Raw genomic sequence first — 23,233 nt, 5'->3', positions numbered from 1 at the left:
GTAGTTTTACTGGTTATTGCTATGACTGTGGTCCAAGTACTTTCACCACGCTAAACACATACCCACAGAAGGAGGTGAGAAATGTAGCAGGAGGCAAATTGTGACCAATCCTAATCCCACTTTTTGGAAGGAGCAATGAATTATATGTGGCATAATTTATGCTCTTTGGCATGCCAGTTTAATTGATGCTGGTGCTGACATCTTTGTGTTTAAAAGGTACTAGGCTTTGCCCTGAGAAAGTTCTATCTTTACCTGCCTTGTTACTGATGATATAGCTAGGTCACCCAAGGCCGTGCCACACACCCACCTACTCTGCAAACCTGGCCAGGTTAGTGAGGTAAATCAAGATGAGCATGACTCTGCTCTTCAGAGCTCTGGCAATAATCCTAATGTTGTATTTGGCAAAAATACAAATGTACATGCGAGAAATAATATTAAATAAAAAGTAATTAAGTAATACATTTCATGGTGTTGACAATTTGGGAGTGTGTAGGAGATGACTGATACAGTTTTAAATTGTTGAAATGTGACTGGCATTCCACTGGATTATGAATTGGCAACTAGAATATGATGACTGACTAGTTATCACTGCCCTGCTGCATTTAGACAGACTGTCAACTACTTACTAACCAGCCAAATGACAAAATCAAATTAAAAGGCATACTTATAGCCAGTACTGTACAAGCCCCTGGAGACCCTGAATAAACAGATGGATCTTGTATTCAGTACCAGATGTGAACTGGCAAGGAAACAATTCCAGAGGCATCATTTGCCTTTGCTGAAAATTCCCTGTCTATGGATGTTTGGATCTTGGGGCAACTGAGAAGAAACAGAATGCCTTAAAATAAGTAGAAGCAAAAATCTGATTCATAAAAGTTCCAAATTCAGAGCCAATGCAGAGAAGAAAGTAAAGGTCTTGCCTTTTTTAAGAGACTATATGTAGGAGTAAATTGTTGGGTAATAGTTCTGTTAAGGCACTGAATGAAAATGTTTTTGTTTTTTTTTGTTTGTTTTTTTTTTTACTAATAATAGTTGAAAAGGAGGTAAGTGAGTGAATGAAATTCTAGGAAGTGTTCAGACCTAATGGTGCAGGGTAAGGGCCAATAAGAAGTAAAAGTAAAGCGATGCATTGACAGACACAAGCATTTGTCTATCAGAACGGGAAAAAGAACATTTGGGTGGAACGGGCACCCGTACCAGGATTAGTGTAGACATGGAGCAGTCCAGCTGACCAAGGGCATAGTCTTAAAAGTTTTGGAGGCTCAGAGTAGAACTGCAGTGATGAAACCACTGCTTGTGCAGACTGACTGCTGGTTTGGCAGAGGCGAAACCAAACCATCGTGTAAATTGTTTTAATTACAAAACTAGGGAAGTTAATATAGTCCGAAGTTTGGGTTAGCCTGTTTTTTGAGAGCAAATTCCAGGCTGCTTTATTAACAGATATGTTCATATATTTTTAAACCAAAGCCCCACATGCTCAGTAAATGCTTTGAGGGCTTTGTTAAAAATGTGTCCCTAACGATGAACCACTGGCTTAGCTGAAGTCAGGGGAACTTTCCTAATTATTTTCATGAGGTTAGAACATCACTTTCATTGCTTGAAAGGCTTCTTCATATAGTATAAGTTAACTGTAAAATACTGTACATCTGGTGGCATCTTCTAAAAAGCTGGAATTGTTTATGCACTCGGGTAGTAAAATAGCAGAAATAAAGAAGACATTTAAATCAATTTATAGTTTAAATATTTGCCTTATGCACATTAACCATCACGCATTTTAATATAGGCAAGACTTAAAGCAAAACCACTGTTCTTATTCCTAATTCACAGTACATCTGTTGCTTGCAGACTATAATCTATAAATACTAAAATGTGCAGGTTTGCCAGAACTTCTGCAAGGACCTCCTGATGGAGTTTTTCTAACAAGACTTCATAAGAGAGGCAGTAGCAGCAAATTGAGTGACCAAGCTGCAGCAGTTGTCTCTCCAGACTCCCCAATAAGATTTGTTGAAACTCTCTGTATCGCAACGTCTCTATTGGTAATGGATCCCTCCCTTAATGTGCACTGATGCATTTGGAATGTCAGCTTCCAAAACAAGGCACATGGGAGGCATTTAAAGTAGATTTTTTGAAAGGAAAATGAACAAAGAGCATGTCAGGTTCCATTTTGATTTGCATGACAAATCCAGCATGCAGTGTTCTGGTGGGTCGGGCTGGGCTTGCCTGCCACTCACTGCGTTTGTCACTTTGGTTTGAACACTTTTGACAGTCCGTTATGTTAATTGTTCTAAGGATTGTTTTGCTGGGGGAAGAAAAGGAAAGGCATTTTTGTTCTTTTTCCTTTTACAGGAAAGGAGGGGTATCTGAGGGAGGGAACAGAAAATGTTTTCAATCAGTTTGTGATCTATTTTATTTGTAAATAATCCTGTGAGGTCATCAACAACTTCAATATTTTAAACCTTATTGTTACTCACCCTGTGGTTTTGAGTGGGAAATACTAAGCCCCTAAACTAGAAACTTGGGGAGTCTATTGTTTTGGCGCAGACCATTCTTTCTTCCTTCGAGTCCCACAGTGATGGGTCCTGCAGAGTGGTTTGTGCTGTGCCTATATGCTTCTATCGGGTGATATTGTGGTGCTTTGACAAGTGCTAACAAGGGATTTAATGCCCTAAGACGCATCGTTGGACACACATTGTTATCGGTATGTGGATAGTACGTGAGTAACTCTCACATGTGTCAAAGATACGTGTGGCGTGGGACTGAATTCTCCTGGAGGCACAACCCAAGGTGGAGGTTGCCGTTGCCCCTTAGGGTGCACACACCGCTCTGTCACCTGTGTTAAAACAGGCAGGGATTGTTTGGTGGTGGGTTTTGAGTTGCAAAGTTCCTGACTGACTGCAGGTGGCAGAACACTGCAGGTGGATCACAAAACGGTATGATAGAATGACCAACCAGAGAGTTGCAGTTTGTTGGTTATGTTTGTGTCTCTCACAGTTACTGCTGGTTTTCAGCCAAAGGAGAAATTGGTGTTTAAAGAATGAGGAGAGCAAGAAGACAGAATTTCCCAGAGGTTTCCAGGTAATGACTGACATCTTACCTTTTACGCTTTGCGCTCCTATGCTGCATGTGGCGTCCTCATTTACATGTCGTGATCCAAGTGCGCCATGACAGAGAAGCTCTAAATACAGGATGCTTTTATAGTATAAAATCATGCAATCAGATGCAGAAATATCAAAATAAACAAAATCAAATGATCAAGTGTAGTAATTCCAATCCCATTCTTGCTTAGCGAGTCAGGATGCTAATGCTGCTTTTCGTGCCCAGTGTAGCCCTCCTTAAGTACTATTTCAGTAGAGTCTGTGGACTTATGTGAGAACCAGTTTGAGCCGGTGCATCTCAAAAAAAGTCAGACCCAATACAATTAATAAGTGTTACTGATGATCACAAATAATACTCTTACACGCCCGCTTTGAGAAGGATTACCTGTGGTGCCGCTTTACCGAAAGCCACACTCCGTGGGAGGTGAACACACTGAAGGGTCGGTCCCGACAGACTGAGTGCCTTGCCTCACAAGCGGGGCGGCTTGTGCTGGGATGGCTGTGCCGATCCCCTCCGGCTGTCCTCGCCGTGGGACGTTCCTCTATCCGCCGCAGGGATGGCTCAGCTGCTCTGAGGCAGCTGCTGGATTTGCCCAGTTCTGCTGTGAATATTGCGAGTGAAGGTGAATCGATAGCGCCGTCACACGCAAACCCATGGCCTGTGGTGGTTCAGCGTAGGACATGGGAGCCTCCGGGGTGGACAGCCGACGTCGGGGAGTGCTGCTGTCCTTGCGACGTGGGTGGGTGGGCCCTTTGCATGAGGCAGCTGTGACTCAGAGCTGCCTCAGCCGCCAAGCTCTGAACTCAGTCTTTTGTAGTTCTTGGTCTTCTGACTGGATGGTGCCTCTCCATTTCCCGGTCGCTTTCCTGTTTGATCACTTCTTGGAAAGCAGTGTCACATTTCCTGTCAGAGTGAGAGGTTGCTAAACCTCTCCCAGTAAGAATTCATTTGTTTGTTGTTTTTTTTTTTTTTAATTGACACCCAACATTGAGAAAAACCAGCATGAATCCAAGTCATAACAGGTAGAAAAAATGACTGCTGTTTTTCTGAAGTGTTTTGTCTCGTGTGTGTTTTTAACAGAACTCAATTGCTCAGGTTCTTATTATTTTAAGCCATTCTACTATAATAAAAGGGAAAGATCACCCACAGCTTTTTTTGACTATTCCATATGAAAAATGCAGTGCTGTAAGTACTCTTGCTCTTAGTCCACGGCCTCTTCCCCCAGTGCTTTTTCGGAGAAACAGCTCCTGCCTTTTCTTCCAGGAGGAAGGAATCATTGCAACAGGTCAGAGCAGGTTTGAAGGTGTGGTTCCATCTCTTACCAGCCCGGTGCTGTCAGTGGCAACTCAGAGCAAAAGCAGAAGATACTGCTGTGGACAATACAACTCTCACAAAAAAAATGATCTCCCAGTGCCATTTTTTTGGTTTCCTGTGACTTCCCTCCTTTCAGACACAGAAATGTCCCGTCACCTGGTTTTATTGCTCATTTTCTCAGAAGAAAGGTGCCGCGTGAGAGGGGAAGAGCCATTTATCCTGGGAGGAATCCCACCACAAAGCAATGTGGTCGCAACGGTTCCGGGCTGACGTCCCCTCACCCAAGCGTGGGTCGGTGCCGTGCATCGCCGTTGGGTGGGGAAGGTGCCGCTAAGAGCCCCAGCGATTCTGCATTCTCGAAACGGTAACGCTCATCGCTCCTCTCTACCCTCGTACCCACGGGACTCTTCGCACCCCAAGGCCGTTATATTCGGGACCGGTTTCCAGTCTGAGCAGCCGCCGGGACGCTTGTGCTTCGTGCCTTCCCGTCCCGGGCTCCCCTCGCCGGGTTCTCGCACTTCCCCGCCCACGCCAGGGGGCGGCGGGGCCGGCAGGGGGCGGCAGAGCGGCGCGGCCCCGGAAGGCGGTGGGCGGAGCGGCGGGCGCGGCCGGAAGTGGCGCCGGGTCGGGGCGGGCGCACGTTGAGGGCCTTGGGGTGCTGCAGCCATGGCGGAGCGCATTGAGCAGCGGCTGGAGGACCGCGTCCCGGAGCTGGAGCAGCTGGAGCGGGTCGGGCTGTTCACGCGTAGGGAGGTCAGGTGAGGCGGACGGCGGCGGGACTGGGCGCCCGGTGGGGGGCAGCTGGCGCAGGCGGCGCGGCCGGGCTCGCTCCGCTCGCTGATTTCCCCTTCCCGCAGGGCCGTCCTGAGGAAGGCCTCGGCGCTGGAGTACAAAATACAGCGGCGAGCGCTCCGGAAGGAGGATTTTATTAATTATATCCAGGTAGGCTGTACTGATGAGCAGAGCGTGTTCGCCTACGTGGTAGATCCAGCTCGTTTCGAAGTCGAGTGATTAGTAGTGACCCACGGCGGAGGGGGCTGCTGCCGCCTCAGCCTCTCCCGCCTGGTCCCTCGTGTTCACTCATGTTGTTGGTTATTGGCGGAGGCTCTTCATCAAGGCGCACCAGGGCATGAAGCGTAGCTGGGAGTTGGTGCCTGCTTTTGGGACGAGAGGGTCTTCTTTCTTCTTGTGACTTTTTCCTACAGTTTCTTCTTTTTCCAGGGGTGCAGAGAGACCCCTGATGTGCTGCGCAAGTTCTAATTAAGTGAAATTAACTTTTTTTGGTGGCGTTAGAAGTTTGGCTTATGCGTTATGATTCTGAGGATATGCGGAGTGCTAACAGCTCAAGTCTGAAATACCACGTGTGGTACAAATACTTAAGTTTACTTTCAGCCTTAGAAATGTAGTGATCTGGTTGAAAAATTGTTGCTTATGTTTTCCAGGATGTAATTTTTATTGTCCACCTGGTTAGCTATAAAAAACTTGGTCTGTTTTTTTTTTTCCCCTTACTGTTCTGTGTCTCATCATTTGCTTTTAAATGTTTGTTTGTTTTTTTCCTCATTTTAGTATGAAATTAATCTGCTGGAACTGATCAAGAAAAGAAGAGCAGTAAGTTTGTCAATTATTTAGAGTGCAAAATACTTTGTACCAAGTTTTCTATTGCAACAAAATGAATACTTCTTTTTTTCTGCTCCTAGCGCATTGGATATTCGTTTAAGAAGGATGAAATTGAGAACTCTATTCTGCAGAGAGTCCATAGCGTCTTCAACCGTGCTACAGGGAAATGGAAAGTAAGTTTGTTTATTTGTGCTGATAGGCTGGAAAATGCCATTTTGGTATGTAGAATTATCATGACACCACTGCCCCCAAATATTTGTAATAATACAGAAGAATGTAGTAGAAAAACTAAGTGGACGTTTGGTCTTGCAGTTAGCAGTAGCCTAGAAGTAGATCATTTGTATCAGATGGATGGTTTTTGTACACAAAATATTTTGTCCTTCCTGAGTCGTTAGTCCTCAACTGTAGAGCCACGTATTGCAACGTGAGTTTGGTCTGTCTGCTTCCAAGGACTAGAAACCTAATGAGAACAACTTTCAGCTGCTTTAGGAAAAGATTATTTTGATACATCCAATGGTAAAACCTAAATGAGGTGCCTCAGGAGCCATTACAGTGAGCTCTGTTGAGTTCAGTGTCACACAGATTTGATTGGGGAAGCTGCGAGGGTGTATCTTGAGATGGGAGGGTTAGTTTTCTTTGGATGTTTTGCAGGTATTTGAAGATCTGGATAAAAAGGGAGTTTGAGATTCAAAATTCCTTCTCTTTGTATGCTAGGTCTTTGTACCAAGAGCCTATTGTTTGCTTGTCAATGTGCAAGTGATTTTGTGCTTGCCTTATTGTAAGGTTGATTCTCTCCCCCTTGCATTTCCTGCAGGAAGATATCCAGCTTTGGCTTTCACATGTTGCATTTTGCAAGCAGTGGGTGAGTTTTCAAAATGCTAATCTTATCTGAGTTGAGATAGTGGATTGGTGTTTAATCAGGCATCTGAAACTTGAATTACAAGACAGAGATACAAGCTTTACTGCTACATGTTGTAATAGTGAAATAATTTTGATAGTATTATTGGAGCGCCTTGGGATTGTCACTGATGTATGTAAGTACAGAATTTGACTCAATGAATTAGTATGAAATTTGATGCTTGCAGGTGGCAAAGGTGAGGCTGATTGCATTGAATCTGGAGTACCCTTTGGTGTGGGACAGTCATAATACTGGTTATAACTTCTCTGGAAAGACTGGATCACCTGTCTGTGAATTGTGATTTTTTTTTTTTTTTTCTTTTTTTTCCCCCCAACATTTCTAATAGTGGCTACACTGAAAAATGTAATTCTGGCAATTTTGTACTTTGTAAGCTTACCTGTGCAAGTCTTCACGTTATTAGCATTCAGTCATTGTCCTTCTATACTGCAGAAGGGGACCTTGTCATATAATGCAAGTGGCCAAAGAAAAATGCAGCCTTTACATCAAGAGTGGTCAGTGAGACTACTGTGGGTTTGTGACTTGGGCAGCGTTTGTGTTAGCGATGTAGTTCAGAAATGTGTGAGCTAACTATGCTAATCTAATCTGGTAATGTTTGAAACCTGGTCAGTGTTGAACAAATATGAGAAAGTTTTTACTGAAGATAAAGTAGCAGAGAAGTGTCTTTTCCAGTACAATTGCATTACAACTTGTAATCTTTCATAATGAAACTTTGGTGCTGATGGTCCAGTTTGGTACTAGAGTGGGTAAAACAAAACTTCCTCTTTTACAGAATTCAAAACATCAGCTTAGTAAGGTGTTTTCTTCCATGTTGGCCATTCATTCCAATAAACCAGGTAAATAAAACAATGGTGAGTGCTGCATAAATGGCTGAGCATAGATTATCTAGTGGTTTAGGTTCTTGCAGATCTCAGTTCAAGCTATTGCGCTAAAAGTTCATACTTTCTTCTCTTTGCCTTGCTGCAACTTCAGAGACAAGGGCTCTGACAGGGATTGTGCTGAGCAATCTAAAGCTGAAGTGGGAGTCCCCATGGTCTGAATGACTATTTCCCAGGTAGACTTGGGGCTAGGTAGATGTTTCGGAGGTAGGAGATACTGAATACATGTGTCTGCACCTGCTTTGTGGCTTTTGAAGGTACCAGTACCAGGTAAAACTTCCTGGATCTGCTTAGCTTTTAGTCCTTTAACTCAGTTTTACATGGGAATTAATCAGACTTACTCTGTTGCAGAGCTCATGGATTATGTTGGGGTGGGTACATTGAACAAAACCAACCTGTGCATCCTGGAGAGTAGCTTCAAAGTGGGTTCTCACATCCAGCCACTTGCTTTGCCTTAAAAAGAATTTATTTGTATCATCTGTTACAGCACTGTGGATTATGGCAGCAAAATGGGAAATGGAGACACAACTCTCGTCAGAAAGCGCTAGGCACTTGTTCCTTCGTGCCTTGCGATTCCATCCAGAGTGCCCAAAGCTTTATCAAGAAGTGAGTTCCTGGGGTCTTTCTATGACCCGTTATTTGATCGGTCGGAGCAAATCAGTCCAGCGTATTTGTCAGATCCGTCTGAGAAAACTGCAAAAAACTTGTTTCCCCATCAGTGGGGAAATGTCAGAAAGGGTCAAAACAAAACAAAAAACTTTGCACTGGTAGCATTTTTCAGTTGTTTAGCTAGTCCTGTTTTTATGCTTGCAAAGTGAGGTTTTTACACTGTTCATAGGTAAATGTATCAGAATTCCCTTCTAAAGTACCGTAAGCTCTGCCATAGTTCTCTGGATTAGATCTGGCACCCCTAGCCTTTCTTAGGGAATGTGTTTTTCTCTGAGGGCAAGTTAAGGTTTAAAGAGTGACTAGAAAGTGGTAATTTCTACATGTGGGAAATTTCTGAGTAAATATGTAGAGCAGATAGCTATATGCACAAACCTTTAAAAAACAAGGCTCTTGGACATATGTGGGATGTTGACGAAGTCCTGATTTGTAGCTCCTCAGGTGGAGCTTGTTTTACCATGTCTGTGGACTTAGATATTTTATGATTTATCCCCACCTCCACGAAAATTCCATTTTATTCTCTCTCTTGCAGTATTTCAGAATGGAGCTGATGCATGCTGAAAAACAGAGGAAGGAAAAAAAAGCATTTGAACGAGCAAAGATGGACTTGGTAGGTCAGCTACACTTAATTAAGAGATACTGTCTGCTTGCGTATCGCACATTTGAATGCGTAGCTTCAAGGGATCTGTATTGATGGTGTGTTTGAGAACAGCTTAGAGAAAGTTTTTGTTCATGTCCTGTGGCTGTGTGAAGCTTTTCAGTTGTTGGATGCTGCTCAGCTCAAATACTTCATGTGTTGATTTTTGTTTACATTTGTAAAGTCTCTTGCTACATCCCCCAGTTTGAAAGTTAGTAATAATTTCTGGAAAGGAATTGTTAAACTTACTCTTATTTCTATAGTTGACTTGTGCAAATAGATGAAGGTAGATTTAGATGAAGAAAAACATTAGTATCTTTTGATGTTTTTTCCATGTTTTCAAAAAATGGTAGCTGAGAAAGGAAAACGATTCTTTCAACGATGTTATGCTTGATATTGCAGGGGGAATTCAGTTATTCTGAAGAGATTCTCAATGGGGAAATGGCTCGCATAATCTACAGGGATGCTGCTCAGAAAATTAAAGGTGATTTAACGTTTCTTGTACTTATTCAGTAGCAAAATGGTTACCAATAACTCTCCAGTAGCTAATACAGATAGACCTAGCTCCAATGTACACACTAAGATAAATTTTCAAATACACTGTTTCTTCAGTAGAACCTGGATAATGCCAAAGTATAAATTAATAGTGCTGATGGTCCTGATTTCATAACTGTTCTGCAGGCTGACACCTCTTCCAGTGTAACAGCTTTTGGGCTGATGTGGCAGAGGTGCTGGGCTTACAGTTTCAAAACTTGTTTGTTTAAAAAAGAAAGGGAGGACAGTTCAGAATTACTGAAAAATTACAGAATTTTTTGCTTTGTTGTTTGGTGGACACGAGATCAGAATGAATCAGCTAGCGCTAGTGACGAAGTAAGAATTCAGTCTGGTAACAAAACAGGTTAGATGATTTTAAATTAATCAGGGTTGGTAAAGTTCACCCATTTTACTGAGAAAATTGGGTAAAATGACTTCAAAGTAGTAGCAGATATCTTTGAGAAACCATAACAGGTGGGTGTGTTTTGGAAGACAGTGGGCAAAATAAACCATGGAAAAGTAGTGGGGGAGAAGGACATTAGAGGAAATTACAGAAAGAGATGGTTTAATTTAAATTCCTGGAGAAACAGTGGAATAAATAGACATACAAATGATTTGTAAGCACCTAAAAATAAGGAGGCGAGTAATGGCTGATAGGGATTCACTGTGAACTAGTGATGTCAGGTTATGTCAGTTGGCATTCTCAAGGATAAGGTAGGGAGATACGAGATGGATGGATATGATTCATTGACAAATATTGTGTGCAGCTTTGGAGAGGTCTGGCCCAAGTGTGGACGATCAGCAATGTCCCAAGTCAGGCAGTCAACATCCTAACCTACGGCTTATCCCGTAGGTATAACACTGAGATTTACAGAAAAGGAAAGGGTGCCTGTGGAGACACTTAAATGTTATCTGTGTCTTGACAAAAGCTTGCAAAGATTCAGAAATGCGAAGTGTGCAACGGATGTAATACTACACTTGATAGTTGGTTTGGTTTTTTTTTTCTTCTCTTGAAATTTAGGTGTTGAGTTCCATCTGGCTGTGCTTTCCATTGCAAAGCTCTTTGATTTTACCCAAGATTTGCAAAAAGAAATTCTTGAAAGGTGAGGTGGGATTTTGTGTTGTGGGGTTGGTTTTTTTTTATTATTTTTTGTTTTGTTTTTTATAAAACATGTTCTCATTAACTTCTCTAATTTATAGTGGATTGACAGGTTAACTGAAGGCTGTTCCTCTAGGGAAATAGGATGTTGAGGCCTATGGCAAATCTTTTAAAAAAAACCAAAACATGAGGCAAGAGTGCTCTTTAGTAAAGGTTACTTACATCTAACTTCAGGAAAGGCTTTGAGAAGCTGCTGGGAATTTAGATATAAAATACAGTTGTTGCCCAATAACACTTAGTTTCTGTAAACTTACTGCAGGAGCTGTGGATTTTCCTAGTGTACTTTGTGGTTCTTTTGCATCTTTAGTTTCTTCAGTTGTTCTCTCGAAAGAAGGCTCTGTCTTGAAAGCCTCCTGTCTAGTCCATGCTATTACTGGAGAATATCCGTATTAAATTAAAAAAAAGAGGCTAAGATTTTGTCTTTCTCTTGTGGAAAGGTAAATATCTTTTCTCTGGTATTTGGTTACTTAGAAATCAAGTACATCTCTAGAAGGGTTATTACACTGCTACAAACACAACTGCAAAAGGAGAATGACGGTTGTGGGGTATTGCAGACATGGTGTGTTCAGTTTGCAGACCAAGTATGCTGATGATCCTCTTACGTGGGACTACATGGCCCGTCGTGAGCTGGAGCTGGGGTCCCTGCAGTCCGCAGAACACACCACGAAACAAAGAAAAGTGTCTGAAATGACCCAGAGAGAGGAACGATGCTGTGCAGTCTTTGAAGAGGCTGTGAGAGCAGTCCCGACAGGTGACAAGTTCTGCCTGCATTTAACCATTTTTTCCCCAGTACTTTAGCATACTGTATACTGTGAAAGTTTTGAAGCAGGCGTTGGCGGGCTCTCCCATACCTAAGAGACGCACGTGGTTTTTAGACGCTACCTTTTGGGGATTTCTTTTATGGGTTGAGTTATTTTCCAGTGCACTCTTGAAGGAGCTGCTTAATTGAAAGTGATTTTTGTTGTTTGTTTGCTTTCATTAATGTGATTTAACCAGTGAGGAGAATAGAAGCCCACAGATGACCAGAGCTTTGGGAGTTGTGAACAGAAAAAAAATTTCTAGATAAAGGAAACCTGTAGAACTCAAGTGTATTTCTGGCTACCTGGGAGTAAGCGATGATTTTGAGTTGCCAGTGGAGTGGAACTTCACCATCTGGCATTTGCCTTACTCAAAGGAGTCTCACAAGGGGACTGTCTGTGGAGTGGACTCAAACTCGCTGCTTATGTAGCCTTTGAAGACAAGGACTTTCTTGACTGCCTGGGAGCGTCCTCACTCTTGCAGGCCTGTTGAAAACTACGAGGGTGCACTGAACATCAGTTGTGACAGCATGTGCTGAAGCCTCAGTTGAACGAAGAGCCTGATGCTCTTTAGACAGTTACTGGCTGCAGCTTATACTGGGAAGCTGTTTTTAAATGTTAATGTTATAAATGTAGGGCCTCTTTTATAATACAACATTTTCAAACAAAGTTGGTATTAACATGTAGTGCTTGGATTCTCTGTCTTCCTTAAAGACAAATAATTTGTGCGTACTCTTGTGATTCTATAAAGTGTGATACTATGCTTTTGATTCTACAGAGGACATGTGGAAATGCTACATTACTTTTTGCTTAGAGAGATGTAACAGGAAAACCAACAGTGAAGAGTTAAAGCAAAAGGTAAAAGCTTATTAGGAAATCATAGTAACAAATCACTCCTATTTTTACTGGCTTCTGTAATCTATCAGACAAGGAGCAAATATATTTTGACAATTTATCAGAAATACTTGTGGCCATCATTAAAAATCATTTAGTCTCCATCTGAGCAGATCACTTTCACTGTCAGACTCACATGTGGCCTGCCTGAACATGAATAACACTGTGTTGTTCTTTTGCTCTTTAAGGAAGAAGTGTAATTCAAATGCTCAGGTTTCCCCTTTATCTTGGAATGTATGCAGGTACCTAAAGCATTGGCCACGTAACTCTCACTTAATTTCAGTGACATGTTGATACACTAATCCACTGGGCTCCTTGGAATGCTAGGATCTGATATATGCAGGAATAATGCTTATTTTCTTTATCTTCTCTGTTGTTTCTAGAGGCTGGAGAGGACACTGAGTGTGTTCAACAAAGCCCATGAATCCAGTTTGCTTCCAGAAGCTCTCTATAAGCAATGGGTAAGAGCTGACACAGAAAAATAGATCGTGAGACTGTCCTGCATTGCTTGCATGCCTGTCTTTGCCCTTTTGACTACATAAAAAGGCGGGCAATATTTTGATCAAGGCCTTGCTTTCTAACAAGGTGTCTGCTGGGTTTTAGATTCAACTGTTGCTGGAGTCCAGCCTCTTTGAGAAGGCTACGGAGGTTGCAGAAGCTGCAACTAAGCGCTTCAGCCTGGCAGTGGAAATGTGGCAGATGAGGCTGCAGGTGCTGATCCAGCTGAAGCGTGATGATGTGACCCAGTGTTTTGAAGAAGCCGTTAAGCACGTGGAATCTAAGGTCTGTGCTGGTTTTATGGATTTGCATGCATGAATCTTGGGCTGGAAACCTCTCATACTTATTTGAGGGGTTTTTTTCCTTTACAAGACAGTCAAAGTCCCTAACCATTCCTAAGGTCAGAAATAAGAACTTGGCATTTCATGTGCACTTTGCATTCAGGAGTATTAGAGAACTGTAAATTCACTTCAGATTCCCAGTTTTAAAGTCTGAATGCTCACAGGTGACACTTTGTCTACTCTTCTAGCAGTCAGCTGGTATACTTGTGTCTTGAAAAATGTGTTTGCTTTTCTTCATTATCCTGATACATTGTTTGTATGTGGTATTTCAAGCCTTGAAACAGCTGTGTGCTCTCTTACTGTTCTATTTCAAACCGTGGGCACAAGATGTGAGGAGAGGAAACAAGGAGGTGATTGTTTCTTTCCTCCTTGTTCTCAGAAGTTACCTTTGTACTGCAGCGTTCCGTGATGCAGAAGAACTTGTCTCTCATCCCTGGCCACATGTCTTGCAGCTGTTCAGCTAAGCAGTATTTGTATACTAGCATGTAGACAAAGTAAGTGAGGAAGGAAGCAGGAAGGGATTGCAGTGTGCAGTCCAAAGTTGTCTTTCTAAGAGCTATGTCTAAAGGACATTTTTTGCGGCAGCTGTAGTACAGAACGTAGTGGATGTGTTGCTGTCTGTAAATCGAGGTCGCTGTATTTCAACCATTTGATTTATCTGCTCACCTCATAGGGCACTTTGCCATTGTGGACCCTCTGGGTGGAATGGAGTGAAGGCACAAACAGCAAGGAAGACACAGAAGCTCTCTACCAGGTACTCAGCTAATAGAAATCTACTTTTGATGACAGTGTGTAAATAAACGGGAACAATGTGTGTGGATGGAACGTGTAACAAATGCTTTATACTGCAGTTCCTTCATGGATGTGTTGATGTCAAAGAATTTCAAGTCAAACTGTGTATGTTACCAAAAATCAGTTGGATATAGGCTCAGAAGCACAAATGTTGTCCCCATGCTTCTAGGACTTACAGATGTTTGTAAGCACAACTAATGATGGACTCTTTTCTTCTACTTTGTGGTCTAGAATTTTTGCTCTATTTCTGGACATGTTAAAGAGAATTTTCCAATCTGTGTGAAAACGTCAGCCTTGTTGCAGAAAACTCAAGAACAAAACTGGGATTTTAATGTCACTGTAAATTCCCTAAATATCTTAGGGCAAAACATTTCCTCTTTGCCTGGCATGTTGGGTGGTTGGGTTCCCCCCCTTACTTACAACATTAAACATGTATTTCAGGTGAAAGCTTGAATTCAGTTGTTGGCAGAGCATTGTGAAATCCTCTGCATGAAGGATGTTAGGGAAATGCCAGTTGCCAACTGTATGGAATGTTGGAGGAGACATGTATTTTGGGTTACAACTAATATTTTAATTTGAAAAATGTTGGATGTGTTACCTAATGCTGTTTTTCAGACATTTGGGGTGCTTTTGTCCAGTACTTTGTCTCAGTTACAGGATCTGCTTTATGTCAGATGCCTAATTAGGGAGAAGGTACTATTTGGTTTCTTCTCCCTTGTTGCCTTTTAATTGTAGCTTATTGTTGGTTTGGATTTTATTTTTTTTCTCTTCTAAACTTGCAGAGATCCTTACATGCCACAACTCCTGCTGAATCTGTGACTATGAAAGAAAAGTATCTTGACTGGACTTACAGAAATGGTGGTTATAAGAAAGTTAAAAGACTCTTTACCAGGTGACAAATAAAACCTCAAAACCTGATTGTTCTAGGGCATATCTTAAAAGGCTTGAAGTCTAATGTTACTTATGTTTTTACTTCAGCCTGTGTGAAAATCGTCCGTTTTCACTTGATTTCTTCAGGAAGATGATCCAAATAGAAAAGGAGCAAGTAAGTTATTGAGTATCTCATTAGTGCCTTGTACTTGTAAAATACACTTCTAACTTTGGATTTAGATAGGAAACAGAGGGCTTATGAGTAGTGTCGTTAGTCTGTGATCAGTTCATATTTGTCTTCTGAAGTTGATTCATAGCATGTAGACAAAACCAAGTTCCATGGTAACTAGTGTTTGGCAGTGTGCGTGTGCGCGTGTAATTACCATGACTCTCTTTCTTTGTAAGAATCTAATCAAGCTGCAGATTCGCTTCTGTAAAAAATAAATGGCTTTTTAATACCTTCCTTTGTTAGGAACCCTGCAGAATGCTTCATCTGAGAGAATACTATGAACGTGCCTTAAGAGAGTTTGGTTCAACAGATTCTGGTAAGGGGATTTTATTTATTTATTCATTCAGTGCTGCCTCCTTTATTTCCATCCTTTTCAAAGGTAGCTGTTTGTTCTGCCCTTGTGATTGTGGTCATGCAGAGTGGAACTTATTTCTTCTGTGCCATTAAGTGCCTGACACTGTAGCGACCCTTCACTTTCAGTCCAGGGACATTGTTCACAGTGTCTTCAGCAGTGTCTTCTGCTTCAGCAGAACTACTACAAGTAAGGCTGTGACACTGGCTGGCATAGATGTGTATCACCTTTAATTCAGATTTGTGAACAGTATGGAGCTGTGTTTTTATAATCAAGATTTCCATGGTATTCCGTTTAAGAAAATAAACAGCTCAATTATTGCTGCATTATTTTGTAAGATATCCCTGTTCCTGCTGGGAATAGAACCCAGGCTTTTGGTCCTCAAGGGGCAGGGGCTTGTTTCACAAAGTAAACCTCATTGCGTTAACATCAAGGGCACTTAGAAAAAGAGAGTTTCTAGGTTAGCTTTGGTATGTTTGTTAAGTAATATCCGATCAAAATCTAACGAGAACTTCTGTTTTTCTTTTAAAGATCTTTGGCTTGATTATATCAAAGAGGAGCTCAGTCATCCCCAAGGCAAACCAGAAAACTGTGGGAGCATTCACTGGCGAGCCATGAAGATGTTGCATGGAGACCTGGTGGAAGACTTTGTTTCCAAATACACTTTATTGCAAACTGGACATTTATGAAAAACTAGTTACAACATGACAGCACATTTTTTTTTAACTTCTTTATATAAAGGTGAATTATGTTCCTGGATCTTAGTAAAGTTACCTTCTTTGCATTCTTGCATATGTGAAAAAGAAAGAATCTGCCCCGTTGCCATTGTTTCTAGTGTTGCTTCTGCCAGGGGCAAGTTCAAGTGCACAGTTAGAGGAGAAAGCAAAGGCACGTCCCTGAAGGTGTTTGTCATTGAGGCTTCTGAGAGCAAACTCTTCCTCCTGCCTAAACATTCAGATAGAGTAGTCATAATGTGTCAGCTTTTTACGCTTTAGAAAGGTAATACCACAGCACATAAATGCAAAAAAAACCCCAAACCAAAACCCAAGCCCCATGGAAGCTACACCTGTGAGAGATCTTTGTAGCTTACTAAGTTGAATATTGAAAAGTGGAACACTGGAGAAACAATCTGTAAAATTACAGTATATATTGTTTCCTAGCCTTGACATCATCTCTCTTCAGAATGAAAACCAACGTCTGTGACCACCTTGCACTGGTAATTCTGAGAGTGACTATGAAATGTAGAGGGGAGTTGAGATTTGTTACAAATGTCCCTGATGTTGCAGTTAAAAGTTCTGATCTACACTTTCTGTCCACGATGCCTGAAAAATGGGTAACTGTTTTTTCAGACAGTGTTTTCCTTGGCTGTTTGCAGAGCCACCTTTTCCCATGTCAAACCCCTTAAATCAGTATAAATCCTATCCTCAGACCAATAGAGCATGCCTACGGAAAGTAGAGGAATATGCAGCAATAGTTTCTTCCTCTAATTTCCCAGTGACTGAATAGTGACATAATGACAAGACAGAGAATTATTTCTTTTAAGATTTTTCACGCAAGTAGAAACTGCAGGTCTTCTTAAGCAACAAATTCCAGTAACTTTTGTTTAGCTGGAAACAAGGTTTGGAGCATCAGTCTGTTAAGATTGCTCCTTCTGTGGCATCTGAAGTATGTCCTGCTTTGTCTTTCACAAGCTTTTAGCCAGGCTATCTCCTGTGTGTGTCTGGGATCATGCTGTCCTCCCAGTAATCACTCCTCTTACACACTGTCTGCCCTATATTATGTTACTGCTTCCCCCGAATCACTTGTTTTGTCTCTTCAGTTGCACAACAAAAAAGCTTTTAAGCACAAAGTTTAGTCGATTTTTTTTTTTGTTATTGTTGTTTGGGTTTTTCTTCAAGTCCAGCAAAGCTGATGACTCCACCATTTCTGAAAGTGTGCCCTTTTCCTTTAGTTTGCCACTCACTTCGCTACCTGCAGCACCTTTGAGTGACACATGTTTGCCAAAAGCCCGTTTGGCTGATGCCTGTTCACGCAGAACCCACCAGAGCTGTTGGGTACAGGTGCTTCCCATCTCCTCGTACTCCCTCTGGGCATGCTTCTAGGTCTGAAGGAGATGGTTATCTTTTGGCAAGATTAAAAAGCCACCGACCCGGGACAGGCGTTGCTATTTAATTTGCAACTTTATGAGTGTAAATGTGTTTTCTTACAGCTCATATGTCTGTATTTCTCTGCCTTTTTTCTCCAGTCGTTTTTATTGCTTGCTTCTGCCCTCAAGGCAGACTGTTTCACTCACACAATTTCCAGTAGCAATGGAAGAAGTTACACGTTACGCCTTCGAAAAACACAGCTAGCGGTGGTCTCCGCGGGTTGAGAGGGACGCGGGAGCTCGCAGCGTTGCACGCACCGAGGCTGAGGCGGGAGAAGCCGCCGCTCGCCCTGCGGGTGCAGGCTCCCGCCGCGCCTCACTTCCCGCCTCTTTCACGACCGGTGTCGCACCGAGCTCCTCGGTCAGCGGGCGCCGAGGTACAGCCATTGCGCTCACCGGGTGCCGCCGCAGCCGCCCCTCGGCGGAGGCCGCCCGCCTGACGGGGCCCGTGCCCGCGGGCCGCCTCGAGCGCAGGCGCTGCTGCCGCGCCCGGCGCCGAGGGGACGAGAGGCTCTGGCAGGGCGGGAAAGCGGGCGGGGACGGACGGACGGACGGACAGACAGACGGACGTCTCCTCACGGCAGCGCCTCGCCCGGACCCTCCCGCAGCGCCGGCTGGCATGGCGCGGCTGGCGGCACAGCCGCCTCGGCAGGTGTGGTGGGCTCCTGCGCGGCGGGGAGCGCGGGTCGGGCAGCTCGCTTCCCCCTCAGGGCCCGGGCGGGCGGCGAAGGGGCCCGCCGCTGCGGGCTCGCCCGAAGTATGAGGCGCTCTGCGCTTGTTCGCCGGCCGCGACCCCTGTCAGGCCCCTCTCGCAGCAGGGCCGGCCTGAGGCGAGCCCGGCTCGGCTCTGCGGGCAGCTGGGAGCCTGGCTGCCCGCGCCCACCGCCCGGGGCCGGGGCTGGCCTTCGGCGAAAAGTATCTTCATTGTAGTGGAAGTGGCGGGGGTAACCCACCTTTCCTTTCCTCGCCCTCTGGGGACTATCAGACCGGTTGAGGCGTTGCGTTCTGCGCTCCAACTGCGCATCCGCCATCGTTCTCTGGCTCCGCAGGGCTGCTGGAGGTCTGGCCCTCTCCTGCCTCCTTGGCATGTCAGCTCCCACGAGGTGGCTGGATCACATAGCCTTTGGTGCTTGTACTCATTCCACCCCTTGTGTCTTCAATACCTCTGCAGTTTTCACAGTCTGCTGCAGTTGCCAAACAGGTGCATTTTGGGGCAGTTTTGGGACCTGTTCCCAAAACTCACGGGGGCAGCAGGATTATGGCCATGAGTGAGGAGTCTGGCTGCTCTGCGTTGGCTGCCACCTCGGCTGACTGATGGCAGCAGCAGGGTGAGCCATCCCTTGGCAGATTTGCTTTCAGAATTGGAAGCCTGTGTGGTTTGAAACCTCTGATTCAAGGGAACAGACAAACAGGTCAGGCTCGAGGGCTCAGAAACACTGAAATGCAGTCGAGGTTGCATGAGCCTCACTGGAGGAATCAGTGAAAGGTGCTACTGAATTCTTTAAACCTGTCTTGTAGGTGATGGCTGCTGCCATTGAATCCACAAGCTTTGAGGAGGAACAGCTTTCTAACAAGAGAGAAACTATGACGTGGAAGCCCAGAAAAGGTAAGCCTAAAATATTAGGGCAAAACAAAGCAGAAGGTGAGTAATGAAACTTACACTCTGCTTGAGGAAATACAGTTAAAACTCTGTGGTCGTGCATGGGAAATGCCTTTTCAGTTCCTGCACTGAATTGTTTCCGTGTAGATATTTGTGTATGCTGAGGTGCAAAAGTAATTAATCAATACTACAAAAAAAATATTTTTTTTTTTTTTTTTCCTTTTTGTTTTGGTAAACTAAAGCTGTGGGTTTTCAACATACCTATTTTTTATAAATACCAACAGGTGAATGTGGTGAAACAAGGCTGCTGGGTCCTGTGATGTAGTTCAAACAGTTATTTTCCAACAAGAGTCTGTTGAAAATCCTGGCTTGGGCTAGTGTGGTGATGCAAGCCTATGTCTGATGTTCCCAAGCATCTGAAACCTGAAACAATACTGTAGCGATACTACACATATAAGGAATTTCATATATTATAATTAGATTAGTGGTCACAACGTGCATTCATATACCTGGCTGAATTATTGTGTGCTAAGCATTTATTTGTTCCTCTTTATTTCCTAAATATCTCTATTGGCTCTTTCTGTTGTTTATAGAACATTTACTGAAGAGTATTCCAAATGTTCTTGATAATGAGTCTGAACAAAGTGGATTATCTGATACCTCTCACAATGAGAATGATGTCAGTGGCTCTCCTGTTGACTATGCTCATACCCACTCTGACCTCGAAGACTTGGGCAGTGAAGACTCCAGTATGCCCGAGGCTGTAACTTTTCCAGAGATGCAAACTGCTTCTGTGTATGAGGCGGAGGACTGGGATAAAGAATTGGAGGACTCTGAATGTGATCCTTATGGTGAGTACAAATTTACTTGTGCTTCATTTGAGTTTTGGTTAGTGTATGATTGGAGGTAGATGCTTTGCAGGAGAATGTGTTTAAATAACTCCACTTTCCATTTTGGCAAGCAGCTTTTTGTTGTTGTTGACCTCATGGATTTGTAGTGCATAATTTTGTTGTCAAATACAGGGTTTAAAGGCACTGTTGTGAAGTTCACATGAAACTCTTGCTTAAGCAATTGAATTGAGTGGAATGGTAAGGAGAAGAATTTATGTGTGTTTCGAGTTTCTCTGGAGAAGCTAGGTCTCAGTAGCGTTATCTTTGTTATTCTGAAGCAGAAGAGAAGAGTGCAGGAATGTAACACTTTTGAATAAAAGGAGTTCTTCCTTTCCTCCAAGAAAATTCATCTGGACTGTACACCATAATGTCCCTCCAGAGCACGGAGTTCTTCAGAGGGGAGTGGTACAAGTGCTCAGTCTCTGAGTATGGTTTGTTGTGGCTTTTGCTGTAGTTTTTTGGTGGTAGGTTTTTTGTTTGGTTTGGTTTGGTTTTTTTTTTTTTTTTTTTTAAGCTTTATCCTCTTAAGTGATTGTGCATGTGATCAGTCCCATGGACAAAGGTGGCCACAGAAGCAGTTTCATCCACATATTTAGAGTTGTTTTAATCCTCCAGTTTGTAAACTGTTTTACAGTGACTTGTGTTGAACTGAGAGTCTTGATCTTCCATTTGCCCCAGACTATGTTAGGGTAGAACAAGTGGATGGAGTTTAGCCAGCAGTGGCTGATAACCTGCTGTGTCTTTGTTCACGCAGAATAGTACCATTTCCATTTTCTTCTCATTAATGTGTGTCTTTTGTAACTAATACAAAAACTCCTTTCTTTGCTTAGGAAATATCAATTCTCTGTTTATTTTAATTCCATAAATGGCTGTTGTATTCAAGTTCCATTGTTTGATAACAGAAGGAAGTGGGAAAGTTTTTGCAGCCTTCCTATGAACTGATTCCGATTTTAAAATGGAAATATAGCAGTGGTTTTTCACACGGAGTAATCTGAGAAAAAGACTGTTTCCTTTTCAGATGTTTCCCTCTTTTCTATCCTGGGCTTTCCTTTTAATCTCTCATCTGCTCAAATTTATGGAATGTTTTGAATTTTTTTTTTTTTTTTACTAGAACTGTTACAAGTTCTCTTCCTTTATTTAGCTAACTCATCCCTAGCTGTATCTTATGCTCTTCAAATCCTCACAAACTGAGGAAGCTGTGATTATGGGATTCAGGCGCTTGTGAAGGATGCTTAGTACAGGTGTCTGAGTTGTTAACTGCTACAAATAAAAAAACTTGCTTGGTTGGTCATTTTACGGCTTTTAAAAAACTTTTTTGCGATGCTTACTTTGATGGCTCGTTTGGCCACGCTGCTGGAAGGCTGACACGTGGATTTTCTGTGTTGGGTCCTCTGCTGCCCCATACTATGCGCTTTTCACTTGCTCAATCCTTTCAGCATCTGCTGGCTAGAAAACTTTTGCTTCTGTTAAAGGACTTTGCCCTATTTTTGTTAGGTTAGTTAAATAACAGGCTTATTAGGTTCAATTCTAGCCTAGTGGAAATGTTGAGAGCTAGCTTTTACAGGACCCCACCCTTCCATTCTGTCCAGGGACCCAGTTCTTAAAGGGTTTGGAGGGCTCCTCATTGGGATGTGGTTATGGAGACAGCAGGAAGGGGAATGGGAAGTAAAAGTGATGGTTGCATGAGCCTTTTATGCCTGGATAAAATGTAGAACTGCATGAATTCTAAGAGCTGGTGTCAGATGTTCTGAATCCAGGTATATCATTGAGCTTTTTGGAAAAATGTTTTGTCTCTGTGTCAAGAACCTTCCTTAAAATGAAGACGTTGCCAAATTCAGCTTTCTGTTTGCTTTGTTTGTAGGTCTAATTCGTGAATGCTGGCCGATCAAATTGAAATAGTTAACTGGAAGATGCAAAATAATGTGCTGCACTATACCACTAGTTTTCTAAGTATCTCCCATGGTTTAAATATTTTCTTTGACCTTTTTTAGATGCTGCTGATCTCCACTGTGGAAGCTTTCAGGAAAATAATCTTTTGGTCTCATACTCATGGCAAGAGGATTCATTTTACAACCCAGGTTGTCACCATGCAGCTTGCCTTGCTTTTACGCCACCAGTTAGAGTGACTGAGACTGGCCAGTTTGATGATGCTGATGAATGAGGTTGACCCTGGTCAGAATTAAGTTTGGCTTCTGAGTTGGATTGTGTTTTTCACCAATTGAGTCATGTCAAGTCCTTTGGCTTGCTTGCAGAGTGCTGCGTAAGGCCAGAAATACTACACATCTCCGAAGTTTTGCCTAGACTCCTTTTGAGCTGTTTAGAAATCGACCATGCTTGACCTCTGGAAACAAGAGTGCAGGTGCTAGCTGTAAGGAGCGTTTCTGGACTTTTTGTTTGTCTTATATATATCTCTGTTGTTGCTAATGAATTCCTCGAGAGGAAGTATTTAATTTCTAAACTTCAGCTTGTTTGCCAAGCTTTGCCAGTTTTGACATACTATGTGTGTGTCTTTGTTCACTGTATGTCTATGTAACTTGTAGTTTTCCTTCCTTTTTCATTTGATGCTGTCAAATTGACTTGGATAGCTTTAAAAACTTTTCCTTCTTCCAGCTTCTCTGTTGTATTTCTTTGTTGTGGTTTGTGATTCCATATCTAATACTGGTGTTTAACAAAATTAGCCATGAATGACAAATACAGAACGAGTTGTTTTGTTTTTATTTTTAAGTATTTAGTATAGAGGAATTACAAATACAGGATACACATTTTGCAAACACACATGTGGACATACAGAAGGGCCTGCTGCATCCAACGGGAATGCTGGGTGCTTCAGGCTGCCTCCCAAGGATTTCTCCACATCAGACCTTGTATATGGACATACTATCCTCACAGTCTCACATTCTCATGCGACATCAGACATGTAGTGACAAAGAAAATACCTGTGCTTATATAGTGTCTTGCAGTATATAATCTCTGTGTCATACAAACAGTGGTGGATTAAGGTTCCTGA

General features: G+C 42.8%; 2 protein-coding genes across 3 annotated transcripts; both read left to right on the top strand.

The window, feature by feature from the left end:
• Positions 1-5,076: 5,076 nt before the first annotated feature.
• On the top strand, positions 5,077-16,311 carry UTP6 (UTP6 small subunit processome component). 2 transcript variants are annotated; one of them, XM_086473561.1, is made up of 19 exons: positions 5,077-5,168; positions 5,268-5,352; positions 5,977-6,018; positions 6,108-6,200; positions 6,842-6,889; positions 7,716-7,779; positions 8,309-8,427; positions 9,020-9,097; positions 9,527-9,608; positions 10,680-10,761; positions 11,387-11,568; positions 12,393-12,472; positions 12,892-12,969; positions 13,112-13,291; positions 14,021-14,101; positions 14,922-15,031; positions 15,118-15,184; positions 15,482-15,554; positions 16,122-16,311. In XM_086473561.1, the coding sequence occupies exons 1-19, from the start codon at positions 5,077-5,079 to the stop codon at positions 16,277-16,279; spliced, it is 1,794 nt and encodes a 597-aa protein (XP_086329687.1). In that variant the 3' UTR covers positions 16,280-16,311. The 2 variants fall into 2 exon arrangements, with proteins under 2 accessions (XP_086329687.1, XP_086329688.1); XM_086473562.1 differs by having other exon boundaries at positions 13,112-13,297.
• A 2,946-nt stretch (positions 16,312-19,257) lies between these two features.
• Positions 19,258-22,387, top strand: COPRS (coordinator of PRMT5 and differentiation stimulator). The gene is made up of 3 exons (XM_086473866.1): positions 19,258-19,342; positions 19,930-20,187; positions 22,218-22,387. Exons 1-3 carry the CDS (start codon positions 19,258-19,260, stop codon positions 22,385-22,387), a joined length of 513 nt encoding a protein of 170 aa, XP_086329992.1.
• Positions 22,388-23,233: the final 846 nt, after the last annotated feature.

Source organism: Leptosomus discolor, chromosome 15 (assembly GCF_034619465.1).
Source record: "Leptosomus discolor isolate bLepDis1 chromosome 15, bLepDis1.hap2, whole genome shotgun sequence".
Lineage (NCBI taxonomy): Eukaryota > Metazoa > Chordata > Aves > Leptosomiformes > Leptosomidae > Leptosomus > Leptosomus discolor.
The sequence above is the reverse complement of the archived record's forward strand: the minus strand, read 5'-3'. Positions and strand labels throughout refer to the sequence as shown.